Source organism: Indicator indicator, chromosome 23, assembly GCF_027791375.1.
Source record: "Indicator indicator isolate 239-I01 chromosome 23, UM_Iind_1.1, whole genome shotgun sequence".
Lineage (NCBI taxonomy): Eukaryota > Metazoa > Chordata > Aves > Piciformes > Indicatoridae > Indicator > Indicator indicator.
Window position 1 is genome coordinate 11,959,588 of NC_072032.1, and position 19,850 is coordinate 11,979,437.

Consider the following 19,850-nt stretch of genomic DNA (forward strand, 5'->3'; position numbering starts at 1 on the left):
AGAGCAGGATCAGCTTGGTGCTGGTACAAAGCTGTGTTGCAGGTCCTATTTCCTGGGACCAGAAAGCCACCAACACTACAGGTTGTGCAGTAGGCTGATGCCTTTTAAGAGAGAAAAAAGATCTCAGGTGCAAAGGGGAGTCCAACAGAGGCTCATTAACCCAGAGAAACTGGCACAGAACATCAACCAGCAACATCTGCTCTGAGGAAAGAAATTACCAATGAAGTGAGAACAGCAGGGGGTTACACAGGTGACAAACCCCTCCACTGTCACCTTACCCTCAGCACATCCAGAACATGCTGCAGACAGATCCGAGTGATTTTCCTTCTGGCATTCTTCTGAACAGCCCTTTGAAGATCAGATCTACTGGGGTTGAGTCTCAAGCCTGTAACAATCCATGACAACCCCTCTAGAACCCAGGAGTCTGCATAGCTTCATGGAATGGTTTAGGTGGGAAGGGACCTTAAAGATCACCTAGTTCCAACCCCACTGCCATGGGCAGGGACACCCCCCACTAGACCAGGGTACAGATCCTAACCTCTTTCCAGCCCATTTATTCAGTACTCTGCCAAGGGATTTGTGCCACGGAATCTAAATTAAAGACACACAATGAACCCAATTAAGAGTCAAAGAGCACCTGACTTTAAACATAATTTTATTAAGGCTTAAACGTCTATCAGCCAGACGGGAACTGGTCCAGTCACACCACACAACCCGAGAGTGGTGTCTGCTGCCATGCGATGGCTTCTCCACACCACTTCCTGTGAGCAGGACGAGGTCCCTGCCGGGTACTCACCCGTTCATCACAGGGTCTTCTCCTTGTGACACTGGCTGGGCTCCTGGATGGACTGGTGGGACTCCAGGGTGATGAACGTGCTCCTGCAGCACAGCGAGGGCCCCACGGGGAGCAGGGTGAGGTGGGGAAGGGGAGAAGTCAGGTAGCTCATGTGTTGTCAGTCACAAGGACGTGGCCCAGCCCACGACTGGCTGCTCGTCACTAGGGAAATGGTTTTATCTCACAGGGAAGCTAAACTCATGGTCCAAAAGGCACCTATGCTAAACCACTGAGCCACTGGGGTGGTGGGAGGAGGGCAGGGGCGGCAGGCAGACATCAGTTCTGTATAAATACATGTTCCTTGTTAAAGAAGCTATGGCTTTGATTATCCTCACATCGCTTTCCTCTCACGCCTCCCATCCCCCACTACTCTGTAAGCACAAGAAGACCAAGTCCTCTCTGCCACCACTCATCTGGCAAGCTCTCCCAAGGCCTTCCTCCTCCTACAGATCAGCACAGACACAGGGAACGGCGGCAGCTCCTCGTTCTCGCCCTCCCCATGCCGAGGAGTCAGAAGTGGACTCTCCTGATGTCATGTGTGGAGGCTGACCTCTTGCAGCTCCCACACAGGAGTGAGGAGAGAGGCTTCTCCTTGTCGGCCGAGCACGGGCGGCAGAGGAGGTGGCCGCAGGGCAGCTGGTAAATAGGCTCCGCTTTGAAGTACGAGGAGAAGGTTTTGCCACAGGAAGCACACCCTTGGGTCTGGCTGCTCCTGCTGTGCTCTGCAAAGGTGACAGGAGAAGTGCCTCAGTCAGGGGAGTGCTAAGTCATAGAATCACAGAATTGTTTTGTTTGGAAAAGCCCTCTAAGATCATCCAGTCCAAACATCAACCCAACACCACCATGGCCATGAAATCATGTCCCCAAGTGCCATGGCCACAGGTTTCTTGAACACCTCCAGGGACAGTGACTGCACCACCTCCCTGGGCAGCCTGTTCCAATGCCTGACCACTCTTGCAGCAAAGAAATTTTTCCTATCTCCAACCTAAACCTACTGTGGTGCAACTCGAGGCCATTTCCTCTTGTTCTATCACTTGTTCCTGGGGAGAAGAGACCAACCCCCACACCTGGCTCCAACCTCCTTTCAGGGAGTTGCAGAGAGTCAGAATGTCTCCCCTCAGCCTCCTTTTCTCCAGGATGAACAAGCCCAGTTCCCTCAGGTGCTTCTCACTAAAGCTGATCTCCAGACCCTTCACTAGCTTTGTTGCCCTTCTCTGGACCTGCTCCAGCAGCTCAATATCCTACTTGGAGTGAGGGCCCAAAACTGAACCCAGTATTTGAAGTGCAGCCTCACCAGTGCTGAGTTCAAGGGGACAATTCCAGCCCCGGTTCTGCTGGCCACACTATTTCCCTTGCTGGTTCTTCCCTAAGAAATGAGAGGTGGGTGGGAGCAGAGGAAAACTCATTGCCCTCAAGTACCTCAATGTTCTTCTTTTAGATTAGAGAGGGGCCCAAAACCGAATCCATTTCACACTGAGCCACCCCTTGTGTGCCCAGTGCTGCCTAGAAGCCAAAGGTCCCCCTTTCAGCAGAGGTACAGCAAGGCTCTAGGTGCTCGTGGCTGAGGACCTTGACCTGTTTCCTCTGCCACTACCATAAGGGAATGGTCTCACTTCTGGGGCAGGGTGTGCTCAGAAGAGGCTGGATCACGTCAGCATTGGCACATCAGGCTTTTAATTGAGGACAGATGGACTGTAAAGGGCTTTTCACTTTGACCACCACTGAATCAGCCTTCCTTCCGCTTTTCCAGTGCTGGGATTGAAGTCACCGATTCCCAAGTGGAATGCAATAGGCATCACTTGGCATTCTGGGCACACACCACCCACCCAGGGCTATCAGTCACCTCTTCAACAGCAGCAATTTTACAGGAGACAGGAGAAAGCTTAATAGTTTCATGTCACTGTGGAACAGCAAGAGCTATTCCAAGGGGGACACAGCCCCCCAGAGCTGCACAGCCCTGCCTCAGGTTCACTCAGTCTGTCTGAGCCCTCTTCAGATCTTTGCACAGGGGAAGAGGAGCACATCATCAGTTAGGGCATTGGCTTGTGGAGGGACATAGGAAGGCTCAGTGCTTGCCTGTACTCCCAGAAAAAACATTTTGGAAATGCAGACATAGCTGGAATAGCAAATCTGGCTAGCAGGTGGGGTGCAGACTGTGAAGACTCAACAGCCTGGCCTATAGATCTCAAACTTGATGGGATTCTGGACACACTCTTGGCTGGCTGGTTTGTGACATTGTTGGCTGCTCCTGTGAAGGGTCAGCGTGCTGCATTGTACCTGCTTAGACTGACACCTCTTCACCTACATCTCTGCACCACACTCATTCCCCACCCACCTGGCAGCTCCCCACCTGGCTCTGTGCAGCTGGTGGGCAACATGAAAGCCACTGGGCCTGAACTGCAGAGCCCTGGGAGCAGCCAAAGCCTCAGCATAAGGTAAAGCTCTGTCCGAGCTAACTGGATGTGTTGTGCTGAGATGTGGTGCTCAGCGCAGCCTGCTCTCAGTACAGCCAAAGTCAGAGAATCACAGAAGAGTTTTGGTTGGAAGAGACCTTTAAGATCATCAAATCCAACTATTAACCCAGCACTGCCAAGTCACTGCTAAACCATGTCCCTCAGCACTGTGTCTACAAGGCTTTGAAACCCCTCCAGCAATGGGGCCTCCTCCACAGCCACGGGCTTGACGACACTTTTGGGGAAGAGATTTTTTCCCCATGTCCAACCTAAATCTCCCCTAGTGTAACTTGAGGCTGTTTCCTCTTGTCCTAACACTTGTTTTTCTGGAAGAAGAGACCAACCTCCACGTGGCTCCAACCTCCTTTCAGAGACTTGTAGAGAGCAATGAGGTCTCCCCTCAGCCTCCTCTTCTCCAGACTAAGCAATCCCAGCTCCCTCGGCTGCTCCTCACCAGCCCTGTTCTCCAGACCCTTCCCCAGCTTTGTCACCCTTCTCTGGACATGCTCCAGCCCCTCAATGTCCTTCCTGGAGTGAGGGGCCCAAAACTGAACGCAAATCAACGTTGTCCTTAGGCAACACAGACAAATGACAGCAAACATGCTCTGATTGTGGACATGGACAACAGACCTGATGTTCTTGGAGTCAGTAAGGTCTAACCTGCCTCACTGGGAGAATAATCCATTAGAACTGCAGAGATACACAGGCAGTAGACAGGGGGTGTAAAGAAAAGCTTGCTGGGAGGCAATGCAATGTTTTGATATTGACTGTAGAATATTCTGGGCTCTGAAGAGGAACAGAAAGATGCTGAGCAGCAGCACAACCCTCCCTGTTAACCTGGTGCCACTTCCCAGAGGTGAACCAAAGGTGCTTATTGCTTACCAAGGATGCTGCCCAGGCTCCAGGAGCTGCTGCAGCCTCCCTCACCCTGTGCCTGCTGCTGGCTTTTCATCAGCTTGGCTGTAAAGGAGGGCATGGTGCTGAGCGCCGAGTTCAAGGCAGTGTCCAAACTCTCCGACAGCTTCTGTTCATGAGACACCAGGTCTGCAAAGGGAAGCACAAGCTGGAGATGGGGATGCTGGGGAGAAAACATGCAGCAGAACTGCTGCTTGGCTTATGAGCCTTTGGGACAACACCTGGGATTTTAGGAACCCTGCCACTTAATCTGTGAGGAGGTCACTTCTCTCCAGAGTGATGCCAGGGTGGGCATGTAGTGCCTCATCCCCTCTGGGTCCTGAAGGTGAGAAGTCCTAGGGATTAATGCCAGACATTCTTATCATAGAATCATAGAATTGTCCTGGTTGGAAAAGCTAAGATCATCCAGTCCAAACATCGACCCAACACACCATGGCCACTAAACCATGCCCCCATGTGCCATGCCCACAGGTTTCTTGAACACCTCCAGCGATGGTGATTCCACCACTTCCCTGTTCCAAACAGGCAGCCTGTTCCAAACCCTGACCACTCCTGCAGTAAAGAAATTTTTCCTAGTCTCCAACCTAAACCTCCCCTGGCACAATTTCAGGCCACCTTCTCTCATTCTGTCATCTGATAGTAGAGAGATCAACTCCCACCTCACTCCAACCTCCCTTCAGGTAGTTGCAGAGAGCAATGAGGTCTCCCCTCAGCCTCCTTGTCCCAGTGCCACCCAACACTCAGGTGCCAGCTTCTATCTGCAGGTCTGAAAACGGGCAAAACACCAAATAATCCAGAAAGCTGCTTCTCTCTGAACCCCCAGACATCCCCTCATCCTGCTCCACCAAGGGTCCAGCCCAGAGCTGCCAGGCTTACTACATGCAGCTAACCAGGAACATGTAAGCCAGTACAAAAGATGTGGAGGACTTTCAGTCTCTGTCCCAGTTCTGAGTTGAGCTTTGATAAAGTCAAAGGTGGAGGGCTGAACCCTCCCTGCAGCAAAGGCCTTAATTAAGCCCATGCATGAGGAGGATGCTGTCTGCATCACTAATCCTGTTAAATCCACCTCCCAGAGGAAGAGCTCGGAATTAGTGCTGCACATTGGCCATGGCAATCAAGGCTGATGAGATCCTGAAGCGTGAGCTCCCTGGGATGAGCACTCTGCTTTTATTTATGTATGGGCACAGCTGCCCTGGGAGACTCCACAACCTCTCTGGGTAGCCTGCTCCAGGGCTCCAGCACCCTCCCACCAAAGAAGTTCTTCCTCCTGTTCAGATGGAACCTCCTGGGTTCCACTGCCCCTTGTCCTGCCACTGGGCCCTTTAGCTCTTGCTGAGCATTGAGCAGATCCTCTCTGGGGCTGCTCTTCTCCAGGCTAAAGATCCGCAGGGCTCTCAGCCTTTCCTCCTCATGGAGATGCTCCAAGCCCCTCAAGCAGGGACACCTCCAGCTAGATCAGTTGCCTTAAAGCTTCCTAGAGGCAGCATGGGAAGCTGAACCAGAGCCTCTTGACTTGAAAACCTGGCCCCAGGCTGTCAGGACACTCAAGCAACACAAGTGACATGGAGAGCCATGATACCTGTGGAACAGTCCATTTGGATCAAGTGGCAGTCACTGTCAGTTTTCATTTTTTTAGCACTGTTCTCTGAGGTAGTCGTGACAAGCAAGTTTGTAGAAGAAAAGTAGGGTGGCTGCATGGAGCTCTGCTCCGTACAGTCCATCTTCCTTTTCAGAGAAGACATAGTGACAGAAGAAGGGACCAGCATCTCGGAGGTGTGAGCCCTCCCCAGCAGGTTGGTGCCAGGGATGCTGTGCTGGAGGAGGAAGTGGTCTATCCTGGCCTTGAGGGTGGGGTGAGGTAGGGGCTGCGAGTGCTGGCTGAAGGCCACCCCAGTGAAGGGATCACTGGGAACCCTGCCCCAAGACGCCTCACTTCGGTTGCACTTCTCCAAGGTGGTCTGGTCGATCACCTTCCCAGAGGGCAGGAGCATGGGGAGGGTCATGATCTCCAGAGTGATGGGGTCCAGGAATTCTTCAGGGATGTCCTGGACAACGTCCACCAGCTTGTGGAGGGTCTGCTGCTCGCTGGTGCTGAAGGGCACACAGTCACTCTCCATTGGTGTCCAGGGCTCTGGCTTGAGGCTGCCAACGTCCTGGGCAAAGAACTGAGAAGCCACCTGAAAGACACCCTCGATCACCTCCTGTGGGCAGGATTTGGCAGGCTGTCCCCACACCTCCAGCCTCTTAATGCAAGGCAAGCCACCTCCACCCACGTGGGTGATGCAGATTTTCAAGTGTGACACGTTGCTCAGCGAGGCAGGCCCTTTATTCCAGAGGTCATGAGATGCAGAGCCAGGGTAGGAGAAGACATTTTCCATCTGATGAAAGGGAGGCCTTGGCTTGAAGCCTCTGTGGCCAAATGTCACTTTGCTTTGATTTCTTAAGACAGCTTTGCCCACCAGTGTGAAAGTGTCTTTGTCTGACACAGGCTGACCGGCCAGACCTGAGAACTGATCCTCAGGGCTCTGCCAAGAGGTTTTATTGCATGAGGTAGAGGTATAAACTTCGAGCCCAGAGAAAGTTTGGTAGCCCCCAGATGAGATGTCAATATTGATCCTGCAGATCTCAATGTTGAAGGGAAAGGAGATGGTGACGTGGACTGGAGGCTTGATAAAGTATTCACTGCGGAAACCACGGTTTCTCCTGGCAAGGTCTTCAGAGATCAGGTTCTCCACTTCATAACCATCAGCAGAGATCTGTGGGTCAGGAGAAAACTGGGTTGAATCAGAAACAAGAAAATAAAAGGAAACTAATTTCACAAACACTTCTGTAGATTTTCAAGGCAATGTCAACCAGGAACCAAGGTTGTGGTTTGATGTGCAGCTGAGACCACAGAGGAGGTAGCTGCTGTGGAGACCCAGCAGACACACTCCCACCCTCCTCCAGCCACAGGGACCCTGCTGCTCCTCTCTGCACCCTACCTGGCCAGCCTTTGGCAGAGCTGATGTGACTGCTGAAAGAGTGGAAAATGATGGACTGTTTGTGGTTTTGGCTGGGACAGTGAACTAAATCAGGTGGGAGAGTGTGGCTGGGAGCAGATCATGTGTCTGGGAGGGTGACAAGAGTCTGATCTGCTTCAACAGTGGTGAAACATCATGGCAGCTCCCCTGCCACATGGGAACAGACACTGAACCACAGGTACAGGATCCCATAGAAATTCTGGATGTCAGCTACTCACTGCCTTCCTCCGCTCTGGGATCAACAAGATCTGGGGCAGAGAAGAGACTGGCCCCAACCTTTCTCCATCCTCCTTTCAGGGAGTTGGAGAGAGAGAGAGAAGGTCTCCCCCCTCAGCCTCCTTTTCTCCAGGCTGAACAACCCTAGATGCAGATCCCAAGCACCCAGACACAGGATCTCTTAGTGCTGGCACACCAATGACTCTCTCAAGGCTGAAGCACAAAAGGGGAAGGAAGATCCAGGACCCCAGACTCCCAACATCAATTCACAAAACCTCTTTGCTGGGAAGGACAGGAGACTGGTGAGCAAAGCCACCCAAATCACCCCCCACCCAACTCTGGAAAATTATTTTAATTGACAAAAACGCTCTCAGTTTAGCAGACTAAGCAGCCTACACTTCACCTCTCTCTGTCCTCAATGCTTCTGCTGCCAGCAGACAACTGAAGGGATCAAATCCCTCTCTGAACCAGTCACACCACACAAAGTGAGGGACTTTGCTGCGAGCCACCTTTGCTTTCTTTTCTCAGGAAAGCCTGGCACAGCCAGCCGTAAAACAGTCTTCCAGAAGCACTGCTAATTCTAACAACTGAGCAGTGAACAAGCCCTTCCCAGCCTCAACCAGCCCAGCACGTCACCTCCACCTCACCCCTCCAGCTGCCCCCAAACCCCACACATTGTTATCTTACCTTGTTGCAGTGAATTCTTGGCTTGAACTGTGGGAGACAGATGTTTATTACCATCTTGGCAGCTGGAGAGAGATCACTTCCTGAGCATCAGATTCAGCTTGTAAGAGGAAAAAAACAAAAAAAAGTGAACATCATTGAACAGTGAATACATCTTCTGACACTGTCTCCCATAACATCCTCATGGGGAGCTTAGGAAGTGTGGAGTGGATGAGTGAACAGTGAGGTGGGTTGAGAAGTGGCTGAAGGAGAGAGCTCAAATGGTTGTGATCAGTGGTACAGTCTGGTTGGAGGCCTATAGCTTGCAGCATTCCCCAGGGGTCAGGACTGGGTCCAGTCTTGTTCAACATCTTCAGCAGTGACCTGGAAAAAGGGATGGAGTGTGCCCTCAGCCAGTTTGCTGATGATACTAAACCCAATCAGGCTGTGCTGCCAAACCTGGACAGGTTGCAGCTGGGTGGAAAGGAATCTCATGAAGGTCAAGAAGGGCAAATGTAGAGTCCTGTGCCTGGGGAGGAAAATCCTGCACCAGGACAGGGCAGGGGCTGACTCGCTGGAAAACAGCTCTGTGGAGAAGGACCTGGGAATGCTGGTGGACAAGTTCACCATGAGCCAGCAATGTGTTCTCGTGGCCAAGAAGGCCAATGGGATTCTGGGGTGCTGGCCAGCAGAGGCTACAAAGATGCTGAGGGGCCTGGAGCATCTCTGTGAGGAGGAAAGGCTGAGAGCCCTGGGGCTGTTGAGCCTGGAGAAGAGCAGCCAGAGAGGTGATTTGCTCAGCAAGAGCTAAAGGACAAAGGTCAAGAGGTTGAATACTGACTCTTTTCAGTGGTGCCCAGGGACAGGACAAGGAGCAACAGGCACAAACTGGAACCTAGGAGGTTCCATCTGAACAGGACAAAAAAAATTCTTTGCTGTGAGAGTACTGGAGCCCTGGAGCAGGCTGCCCAGAGAGGTTGTAGAGCCTCCTTCTCTGAAGAGATTCCGACCCCACCTGGACATTGTGATCCTGGGCAAGTTGCTGTGGGTGACCCTTCTTGAGCAGAAGGGAGTTGGACTGAATGATCTCCAGGGGACCCTTTCAATCCCCACTGTTCTGTGATTCTGTGACCTCATCTTTCAGAGCCTCTATGAATGACAAGCTCAGGAGGTCCTAAAACGCAGCTCAGGTCTGAGTCCTGGAGGTGAAGCCAATATAAACCCAAAGGACTGTGGTAGACAGACAGGATCAAGAGAAAAAATTGCATCAGCATTAATTGGTGAATCCTTGGTGAGACACCCAAGAGAAATTGGCTATCCTAACTCAAATGCCTTACCTATGGTCAGACTAGCAACTAGATCTGAAAGTCCATCAAAGATGCAGGAGGCTTCATAGATACAAGAAAGCATGAGGCATTACCTGAGGTTATCAAAGGAATCTCTGAGCTCTTGGCAACTGCAGCTGGACCTGGAGGACATAAGCTGCTCTGTGACCTGACCAGGCATATAAAGAGCTGGTGGCCATTCCCACTGTGTGGCACTGAATTGCTTTGCCTCTGTGCCTAGTTCCCCACCACACCACATCTATCTGTTGCCTTCACCCAACAAGGCAAGCTCAGCCAGGGCCTCTTGGAACAAGGGTAACACTTTACAGTCAGCACTAACACATCGCTGCCACCAAGAGAAATGTTTCTTGAGGGCTTCGTGAGCTCCAGATGTGAGTCGAGATTAAACACAAGTATTAATAATGGGTGTTTAAGAGCTCCAAGGGAGCAGAGGGCATTCACCAGCTCTGAGAGACTGTGTTCTGAACACCCATCCAGCTGACTCTTCTGACAATGTTCATTAAAGAAACTCAAGAGAAAAAACTGTGATTTGAACTGGTGCTATCAGATCTGGAAGAAAGAACAAAATTATCTGGGAGGCAAGAGCTTTAACCTCCTGTTAACCTTAGTTTTAATGTGTCATTGCCCTGGGCAACCTTGCAAATCAGGAGCTTGCTGCTCTCTTCAGGAACAAGCAGCCCTTTCATGATTTCCAACCAATGCTGTTAGTTCAGTCAAAATGAACTAGATCCGAGAAGCAGCCAGGATCAGATGGTGACAGTGAGCCCAAGATTCCTCCAGCAAACAGTCTGGGGGAAGTGAGAGCTGGGAAAATACAGGCTGCAAAAATCCCACAAAGAACAGGACAGGGCAGCAGATGTGGCCTCCCATGGCTGCTGCTGCCACTATGCTACAATGCCAAGGATTTGAGGGAGAGGAAGAAAACCAGCCAAGACATTTTAAACCAGGCAGCCAAAATGAGCCAATGCACAGGCACTACCTGTCCTGCTCACTGCCACTTCTCCCCATCCTCCACCTCAGGATGCCCTGAAACACCACACGCAAAACAGCCACAGCAGCTTGGCTGGTCTGCAGTGGGAATGGGAGCTTCATCTGTTGCTCTGCTCAGATGCAGAGCCTGGCCAAAACCCATCCCTCCTTCAGGAAGAACTACCACCTATAAGCTCAGGAAGAAGCCAGCAACTGTATTCTCAGAACAGCATGCAGACATCAGACACTGGGCACGTCTGAGTGAGAAAACACCACAGTAAGGCGTGTGACAGAGGGTGAAACCAGCAGCCTCCCGAGCAGATGCTCCACACAGCTCCAGTTTGCACAGAACTCATCATCACCCAGGCAGAGGAACCACCTCAAGGTGTATCTGCTGGCCACAATTCAGCAGCAGACATTATCAACAGGATGCAAACCTTCTCTGCCAGGCAATTCTGAGAGCTGGGCATAAAATGAGCGTCTCAGGGTCAAGAGTACCCCAACCCTCAGCCCCAGCTTCTCCCTCACCATGCAGCTTTCACTGCCCTGCTTAGACACAGCTCCTCAAGTTGAAACTAAGCCTGCCTGCCCACCAGCCCCAGCTCCATGGTGATGGAAACAGTAGGGAAATACACATGTTGCTGGCATCCGGGTCAGCTTCATGACTAAAACTGATCCCAAATCTTTCCCAAATATCACTGCTCTGCTCTCACAGAATCACCCAATCCATCCACTTCAATTTAGGGTGGAGAAGAAAACAATCACAGAGAAAAATCAAGAGGACAGCAGGTTTTATTTGTCATGAAAGCATCTGAGGATCCACATACAAGAAGAGAGCATGGGACACAGGACTGCTGGCAGAGCAGAACTGCCTAACTAAGCTGGGCAGCCTGAGCACCTGCCAAACACTGAGCCAACCCTCAGAGACCACTGGAACCAGCAATCCAAAGAGAAGACACCTCTGGGAGGTTGGGCCAGGCTCTGAGCCAGCCACCCCACGCTAGGCAGCCCTGCTGAGCAGCGCGGGGTCGAACACTTTGTAATGCAGGTAGCTCAGCTTCTCCAGGCGCGTGCGTTTGAGCAGAGGGAACCACTCCCAGAAGGGCAGCTCCACCACCACGTAGCCCAGCTGCTGCAGCTGCCGCCGCTTCAAGCGGTGCAGCCCCAAGAGGCGCTTGGAGCAGTAGCAGTAGTGGTTTTTGTTGGACACCTGAATGGCCAGTTTCACCTCCCGAGGCTGCTGCTTCCACGCAGGAGAAGGGAGGGCTGACTTAGGCCCTGATTTAAGCTCCACTCCCAAGCCAGTGGTTGCGGTAAGAGCTCCACATGAAAGTGCAGTATGATCCCCAGCGTGTGGCGGTTGTGCTGCTTCTCTCCTGTCCTCACCAGGGGTGCTGGCTTCATTTCCCACTCCCAGAGGAGACTGGCTATGAGACCCTCCTTTTATGAGCTGAGTCATTAAGTCATCTGTTAGACTAACCCCAATGTCTTTTAATGTCTTACCCCTAACATTGTCCTTGAAATTGAAAGGGATGGGATGTCCATCCATGGCCAAGTGAACCTCCAGATCGCTTGATCTGGTGTGAGGCAGGATCATGTGAATTTTCACGTACTCCAGGCCACCTAACATGCTCTCCAGAAGAGATGTGGCTTCCACAATTTCAGGCCTGACATAGATTTCTTGCTCTGCAAAATTCAAAACCATCTCAGTCATCTCTTGATAAAGCTGAGGTGAAAGGCGGCTGCCTTGGTAACTTGGGCACTCAATTTCAACACTTTTCCCAAGGGTGAACAGGTCCTTTTGGAGCTCATATTTGCTACCTCTTGTTTTCTCCACAAAGTCATCCCTCAAAGCATAGTCTATCAGCTCCTCTGGGAAGCGTTTGACAAATGCCAGGCCAAGTAAACCAGTAAGGAGATGCTCTGGAAACTTCCTAAATTCATGGAGTTTTCTATGCATCTGCTCTATCAGGCTGGAGTAAAACTCTTCCCTGTTAGGAGGTTCATAGTCCAGGCATCCATATGACCACAACAACTTGGCAGCATCTTTGCTCCGGCAGTAAGTCACCTTTGAGGGCAGAGAGGTGGCTACAGCAGCCATAACACCTTCATCAAAGTAGTGTAAGGACGAACAAGTAAGAGCAATGTGCATGATGCCCTGGATGTTTGTGGTGGGAATGCGAGCGGGAACGACCTTCCCAAGCTCCTTCAGCAGGGGTAAGTGGTCCATGCGGGTGCAGCGCAGGAGCTTCAGCACGTTCACCAGAGCATAAGTGCTCATGTCCTCCATCTGCAGGGAGACTCTGTCTGCAATCCTTCTCATGACATGGTCAGAGATACCACTGAGGGACTTGAAGAGCCCTAGGCAGACAGCACCCACCTCCTCCAAGGTGAAGGAGTCCAAGTACTTCAAAATCACGCTCTCCACCTTCTGCATCAAGTCCACAGGTGACCTCTGGCCTTCACCTATGATATAAAGGAGCTGGACAAACTGGGGTAAGGTGAGGTCTTTCCAATGCATGTTGGCATAGCTGAACAAAATGCTCAGGTAGGAAGGCACACTACGATCCAGACAGCGCCAGCAGTCGGCCACCAGCAGCAGCTGGTCCAGGTCCATGTCCCACACCCGCCGGCAGAACTCGCTGTCACAAGCATTCAGCAGAGGGTGGCTGGGTGGAACAGCCAGACAGACACAAGCCTTTAAGACATCAATGAGATCTGAAGTGCTGAATGACCTGATGTTCTCCATGGCACAGCCACACAGTGTATCAAACTGGGCACTGGCCACCAGCACTGCGTGGTGCCCCACCAGCAAACAGCTCAGCTTGCGGAAAGCGTCAGCGATGGCTCCGGGGCTCTGGCTGTCCCTGTGTGCAGCCACGCTGCAGAGAATGGAGTCAGCTTCTTCTAATGAAAGGGGCTCTGCTGGCTCAAACCTGTCATAGCTGACAAACCTATACTCAGGCCTCCCCTTCTGAAACATACGAGGATCCTCCTTGGAGTCATGCATCTCCTGGCTTTCATTCTCTGCTTCCTCCTTGGTTTGTGGTGTAGAGAAACAGGCTGAGACAGTCTGCTGGGGGTGCAGTTTGGCCTTGGCCTTTGGCAGGGCATTTCTGATGGGTGGCAAGGCTTGGGAAGAGGTGGTGAAATCATCACTGAGAGCCTGGCCACTGCTGCTAGCAGGGTGCTGCTGGGAGGCAGCTCTGCTTTTGGCATAGGCATCTGGATTATACAACACTCTGTAGTGCAGGGGGTTCAGCAGCTGGATTGTGGCCACGGGGTCGGCTCCAGCGTCAGCTTTTTCCAGGCTCTCTTCCTTCTGCTGCTTCCTTTTGCTGCTCCCGCCCTCGGCCTTGCGTGTGGCTGTGGTCACAAGTGTGGTCACCCTGCTCAGCCTTGGGAATCTTCGGCACATTAGCACTGCAGCCATGGATCCCAACTTATGGGGTCAGAACTGCTTCCAGGTACTGAAAAAAGGGCAGACGGAGAATGAGTGGCTTCCACCTACCAGGCAGCACTTTTCAATCTATCCTTTATGCTACCCCAGCCAGGGCAGCTCTTGCTTTGCAAAGCCTCAAGGCAGCTGCTATCAAACATCCCCTCACACAAAGGCAGCTCCAGACAAGCACCCAGGTGACCTGATGTGCCCAAATTCAGGGTTCAAGGCAGTTGGGCAGTGCCTGCTGCACAGCAGCTACAAGTAACCTGGCAGAGATTGTGAGAGTTGAGAAAAGTCATTGCTTTTTCAGTTTTGAGAGACCTAAACTGCTTTGCTTTCCTTCTAAACAATAAAAAACATACTTTTGCAGTAAAGCTGCAGGTTCCAAAGACTTTATGTATTCAAAGTGAGCATTTTGCTACTTGTCACCATGTTCTGAGACACCAACCACCACTCAAGAAGCTGTTGAGATATCATAGTGCCACAGCACTGGGTTTGCACATGGAGATTTTGTGTGGAGGCTGCGAGTAAAGCCTCACAGAATCCCAGCGTGGAAGGGGATGGAAGTGACCTCTGAAGATCATCCACTCCAACCCTCCTGCTAAAGCAGGGTCACCCACAACAGGTTGTCCAGGATCAAAATGTCTAGGTGGGTTTGGAATCTCTCCAAATAAGGAGACTCCACAACCTCTTGGGGCAATCTGCTCCTGGGCTCTGGTACCCTCACAGCAAAGAAGTTTTTCCTCATATTCAGAAAGAAAAAAAACAATCCAGAGTGAAAAATGGCCCATAACTTGAAGATCAAGATTAGCTGAAAGGGGAAATGTGGCCCCAGAACAAAGCTGGGGAAGGGAAGGAGCACAAATCATTCCAAGGTGCTACATACCAAGAGAACTACAACAAACAGAGCTTCAGACTTGGGGGGTCTCCCATAGTTTTAGAGTACAGAAGGTTTACAAGTGGCAGGTGCTTTCCTAACTCCTGCCTAACCCAGTTAGAGCACAGAGGCAGAGGATGAAAGATTTGTCAGGAGTTAAGTTGCAGGCTGCCAGCCTGCACCAGCTGCCTGTTTTGAGCCTGCTGCTGCTGATTCAGGTGCTGCTAAAAAAAAAAAAAAAACAGCAGGTCAATGCTCTGCATAACACACCCTTTCCCCACCATGTCTGGCCAGCTCCAAAGATGCCTCAGACCAGCCATTTCCTCCTTTAAAACTCCTCCTGCTCTCACTACCACAGGGTGCCATGCAATCAGGAAAGCCAAAGCCTGGCAAAGACTGATATGTGTTAGCTTCTGTGCTCTCCAGATGGGGGAATCAATCTTTTATGTGCATCCTTCTGGGCTCTGCTGGTGCTTTAGTCCTGATTAGGAATAGAAAAAGATGTTGAATCCATGTGGGCAAACTCAGTTTTCCACCAGCAAAATGGATACCTTGGGGGAAGAGGAGGTGGTATGAATGCTGTGGCTTTAGGGTATCTGAGCAGGAAAGGGCTGTAGTGGGATGGGGAATGAACAAAAGCTGGAGTCTTTCTGCAGTGCAAGAATCTCCCCATCTCCCATGACCCATCAGGTGAGCTATTCCTACATGGAAACATCAGCTCCCCTCACTGAATGGCAGAGATGGGAAGGCAGGATGGGGAGAGTCAAAGTGATGGTGGTATTTGATCCCTCTTGGTGCTAGATGTGGGGTGCTGCCTGTTGTGGGGGTGGCTCCTTCTGCACCATAGCAGCAAAAGGAGTAAGAGGAAGAGTCAGGCAGGCAAGACATCTGTGATCTGGCACAGGCACAAGCATCCTGCTGCTCCCTGTAGCCTGTTCTCTCACCAGGTAGCTTTACTCTGTCTCAGGGCTCAGCTTCTGTCTGAAGACATTCAGAATCTCAGTGCAGAGCTGGCATGGGAGTGCTTGCAACCTGCTCCAGTGCAAACTCAACGGGCTCAATTCAGATCTGTTGCAACATTTAAAGGTCCCTTCTAATCCAAAACATTCTGTAAGTCTATGATTTTTATCCATGTTGAGCCAGATGAGGAGATCTTGCATCCTCTGCTCCATGGGCAGAGCTTGGGGGACAGCAAATGCCAGCTGGTGGGCGAGGAGAAGCTGCTGGAGAGATGAAAAAAGCAACCTGGGTGGGGAAGATGGGTATCTAGGGCAAGAAAAAAAAAAAGGAAGAGCAAGCCAAAATGAAGATTTCTGTCAACATGCAGGGTACAAGAAAGCAGCCAATACGTTTTTAAGATTATTACTAAGTGGCTGATAAGTATTTTGAAAGATTCACTAGGTGCCTTATTTATTCCTCGAGGCACAGCACAAGGCAGCCCCCATGTGCAGCCCAGGCTCTACTCCACAGAGCCCAGGCACTGCTGATCCTGATGGCTGTGCAGCTCCTCTCCACCACCTAGGCAGCTGCAAGGTCCTGACTGTCATAGCACAACAGAATACGAGAGACTCTACTCCTTCCTGACTGTCTTGTAGGCAGGGGAAAGGAAAAGCAGCCTCAGAACCCGGACAGTAAAATCTGAGCCAAGAGCAGTGATGCTGTGGCACAGCTGAGGCCTTGCAAAGCCACAAACAACAGCCAGCAGGACCTGGGTCTCAAAGCTCTCCCATTTAACACAAGAAAATATTCAATGACAATACCATTTCTGGCTCTACTGGCTGATATGTCCAGCCTGAACTGGCTGCAAGGGACAGATACCATCCTCAAGTGGATGGAGACAGCAAGGCACAAAGCAGGCAAGGCTCAGACCGGCCCTATGGCTGGGGGCTGCAGACCTCATCTCTGCTGGTGTCTTCTCCTTGCAGACCTTGGCCTGGAGGACATTCAAAAGGGGCTGGTTCAAGCTGCAGAAATGATATTGTACACGAGGAAGTCTGTCTCACCTAGGCTGTATAGAACCAAAGAACTGCTTTGGTTGGAAAAAACCTTTAAGATCAAGTTCAGCAATTCTCTAACTTTACAAAGCCTGGTGCTAAACCATGTCCTTCAGTACCACATCTCTGCTTCTTTGAAACACTTCCAGGGATTCAACCACCTCCCTGGGCAGCCTGTTCCAGTGCTTGAGAACCCTTTCAGTCAAGAAGTTTCTTCTAATATCCAATCTAAACCTCACCTGGTGCAACTTGAGACCAAGTCCCCTCATCTTCCCCAGAGACTCCCTTGTCTGACTCTACTCCACACGTGTTACTGAGACACAAGCCATTCATTTCAAACCACTCCTACCTGCTGCTGGAAGGTGATACTGCCTACAACCTTCTGCACTCTGCTGTGAACCCAAGCACCCCCCTGGATGATGAGAATGCAAGTCACACCATTCATACATTGAAGGCTCCAAAAGCACACGTCACTAAGTTCACCATTAAGCTCTGACTTGGGAGTCAAGTATTTCCTCCCTTGCTCCAAATCCAGCAGAAAAAGCGGGACCACACACAGGGGAGCAAAGTCATTATGGGTCAAACTATTTCAAGGACCTATGACAGAAACAGGCTGGGGCCCACTGGCCTTTTACCCACTTTCACCCATCTCCAGCTTCAATCTTTGAATTCTCTACAGCATTTCTATTTCAACTCAAACTACAGCTCTCCTCAATTTTCATCTCTTCCTGTTACCCTGAGTAATCAGCCTCCCTCCCTCCTCCCACCACACTTCTCCTCCGTACCCAGCCAAACTCCTTCCCATGTCTGGGTAAGTCTCTCAGAAATTTCATTCCCGGTGACTCCAGAAAGTGAATTTTGAAGCTGGGCCCTGCAGACTGCAAATGTGCTTTGCAGAGGTCCTCTGGGATAGAAACATCTTTGTGCATGTGTTTGTGTGCCATGCTAAAAGCTGAGCTCTTGGCCAAGCGCTCAACTGCACAGCTGAACACCAGGGAAAACAAGATTCCTGGAGGGATGCCACCCACCTCAAAGTATCCACTGTGAAAGCAGATAGACATTCTGCCTGAATTGCTGCCTATGCTCTGTAGCACTCAAAGGGTCCTTCACGAGCACTGGAGAACCCTCATGATAGCAAGCCACCCACCACTGCAGCACACCACCCCATCCTGGCACCACTGACAAGAAAATATCAGACGGCACCTCCTCAGTACACGTGAGGAACTTCTGATCCCAGCAGTGAAAAATTTGGGGTCAACCTGCTAGTTTTGGACAAGAATTTGCAGTTCACACTACTAACTGGTCCGAGGATAAAGATAACATTAATTTTTTTTTTCTCGATAATTATGACGTCAGAATATAAATCCGTCGTTTTTGTGTTTGGGCTTTTTCCCTCCCGTTTAGGTCCCTGCCGGCACCAGAAGGCAGCAAGGCACACTGAAGGGCTTGTCTGCTATTAGGGATAGAGTGGCCGCCAGGACCGGCCCCGCCAGGCCCCGCTGTAAACCCGAGCCCCGCTACTTACCGACACGGCTGCATCTATAGATATACCATGTGTATGGACACAGGCCTACAGAGCACTGCAGGCCCCGCAGCCGCTGGGCCTGGCGGAGCGCTCCACGCATGCGCTGCCCGCTCCCACCCCACTGTCCAGGAGGGGTCGGCGCGGGGAAGCTGCCGATGAGAGGGAAGAGGGGACGTGGCAGCCCGCGCTGCCCGCTCACACTCACCAGGGCTCGGCACCCACCGCCGGCTCGGGCCCTGCTGCCCGCCAGCCCCGTCGCCTGGCACAGCCCCCGTCACCTCCCGCCGCTTCCGGTCACCTGACCGTGACGCGCTACGGCAGCCGAGCTGGCGGCCCGACGCCCCCCCTCTCCCGCCCAGCGGTGAGGACGGCATATGGTAGTGCAGCCGGCAGATGGCACCAGCCGCGTGCGCGCGGGCCTCTCCCACGTGATGTGTGATCATGTGACACGAGGGCACGTGGCTGCCGGGGGGGCCTCCTGTCGGCGTGCAGCGCGCCCCGGCGTGAGCCACTCATAGAATCATAGAATCAGTCAGGGTTGGAAGGGACCGCAAGGATCAGCCAGTTCCAACCCCCCTGCCATGGGCAGGGACACGTCACACTACATCAGGCTGGCCAGAGCCTCATCCAGCCTGGCCTTAAACACCTCCAGGGATGGGGCCCCAGCCACCTCCCTGGACAACCCATTCCAGGCTCTCACCACTCTCATGGTGAAGAACTTCTTCCTTGTGTCCAGTGTGAATCTCTCCACTTCCATCTTTATTCCATTCCCCCTAGTCCTATCACTACCCGATATCCTAAAAAGTCCCTCCCCAGCTTTCTTGTAGCCCCCTTCAGATACTGGAAGGCCACAATAAGGTCACCTCGGCACCTTCTTTTCTCCAGACTGCACAGCCCCAGCTCTTTCAGACTGTCCTCATAGGGGAGGTGCTCCAGCCCTCTGATCATCGTTGTGGCCCTTCTCTGAACGTGTTCCAGCATGTCCATACTCCTCTTGTAATAGGGGCTCCAGAACGGGACGCAGTACTCCAGGTGGGGTCTCACCAGAGCAGAGTAGAGGGGGAGAATCACCTCCCTTGACCTGCTGGCCACACTTCTCTTGATGCAGCCCAGGATCTGGTTGGCTTTCTGGGCTGCAATTTGGGAGCCACGGTGGCTGCAGGCCTGGAAGATGACCCCTGGAGTAAACATGGGCTCATGGATGCCCTAGGAAAGCTGGGCAGCAGCCTGTAGCCCTTAGCAGCCCCTTGGAATTTGATCCCTGGATCCTATTTGTGGCTGGGTACACCCGCCGTGGATGCTTGGTGGCCCACTGCGAGTAGGGGTCGTGAATGGAGTGTGGTGGAGATGCACGTCTCGGCTGATGTCTTTCACTGCAGCCTTACCAGCAGAACTGTAGGGGCTGAGGTGCACTTGCATCCCTTCCCAAACTGTCATAGAATGGTTTGGGTTGGAAGGCCTCTGAAGTTCATCCAGTCCAATCCCCTGCAGTCAGCAGGGACATGTGTAACTACAGCAGGTTGCTCAGAGTCCCCAGACAACCCTAGTTCCCTCAGCTGCTCCTCAACATACTTGTGCTCTTCACCAGTGTTGTT

The 19,850-nt window shown here is 51.9% G+C and overlaps 2 protein-coding genes across 4 annotated transcripts; both read right to left on the bottom strand.

Moving 5' to 3' along the window:
- Nucleotides 1-676: 676 nt before the first annotated feature.
- On the bottom strand, nucleotides 677-8,180 carry UBOX5 (U-box domain containing 5). Of its 3 annotated transcripts, none has more exons than XM_054391540.1 (4): nucleotides 8,127-8,180; nucleotides 5,783-6,959; nucleotides 4,189-4,332; nucleotides 677-1,581 (listed from the first exon to the last, which is right to left on the bottom strand). In XM_054391540.1, the coding sequence occupies exons 1-4, from the start codon at nucleotides 8,178-8,180 to the stop codon at nucleotides 1,346-1,348; spliced, it is 1,611 nt and encodes a 536-aa protein (XP_054247515.1). In that variant the 3' UTR covers nucleotides 677-1,345. The 3 variants fall into 3 exon arrangements, with proteins under 3 accessions (XP_054247515.1, XP_054247514.1, XP_054247516.1); XM_054391539.1 differs by having other exon boundaries at nucleotides 677-1,557; nucleotides 4,171-4,332; XM_054391541.1 differs by lacking the exon at nucleotides 4,189-4,332 and having other exon boundaries at nucleotides 677-1,557.
- Nucleotides 8,181-11,212: 3,032 nt separating this feature from the next.
- Nucleotides 11,213-18,470, bottom strand: FASTKD5 (FAST kinase domains 5). Its single transcript, XM_054391536.1, has 2 exons — nucleotides 18,461-18,470; nucleotides 11,213-13,887 (listed from the first exon to the last, which is right to left on the bottom strand). Exon 2 carries the CDS (start codon nucleotides 13,848-13,850, stop codon nucleotides 11,418-11,420), a length of 2,433 nt encoding a protein of 810 aa, XP_054247511.1. The 5' UTR covers nucleotides 13,851-13,887; nucleotides 18,461-18,470; the 3' UTR covers nucleotides 11,213-11,417.
- Between the last annotated feature and the right edge of the window lie 1,380 nt (nucleotides 18,471-19,850).

Coding starts and splice junctions, on each gene's coding strand:
- UBOX5 (XM_054391540.1), bottom strand. CDS start 8,180: ATGGTAATAAACATCTGTCTCCCACAGTTCAAGCCAAGAATTCACTGC. Junction 6,960..8,126: donor CAAGAATTCACTGCAACAAG/GTAAGATAACAA, acceptor CCTGACCCACAG/ATCTCTGCTGATGGTTATGA. Junction 4,333..5,782: donor CCAAATGGACTGTTCCACAG/GTATCATGGCTC, acceptor TTCCCTTTGCAG/ACCTGGTGTCTCATGAACAG.
- FASTKD5 (XM_054391536.1), bottom strand. CDS start 13,850: ATGGCTGCAGTGCTAATGTGCCGAAGATTCCCAAGGCTGAGCAGGGTG.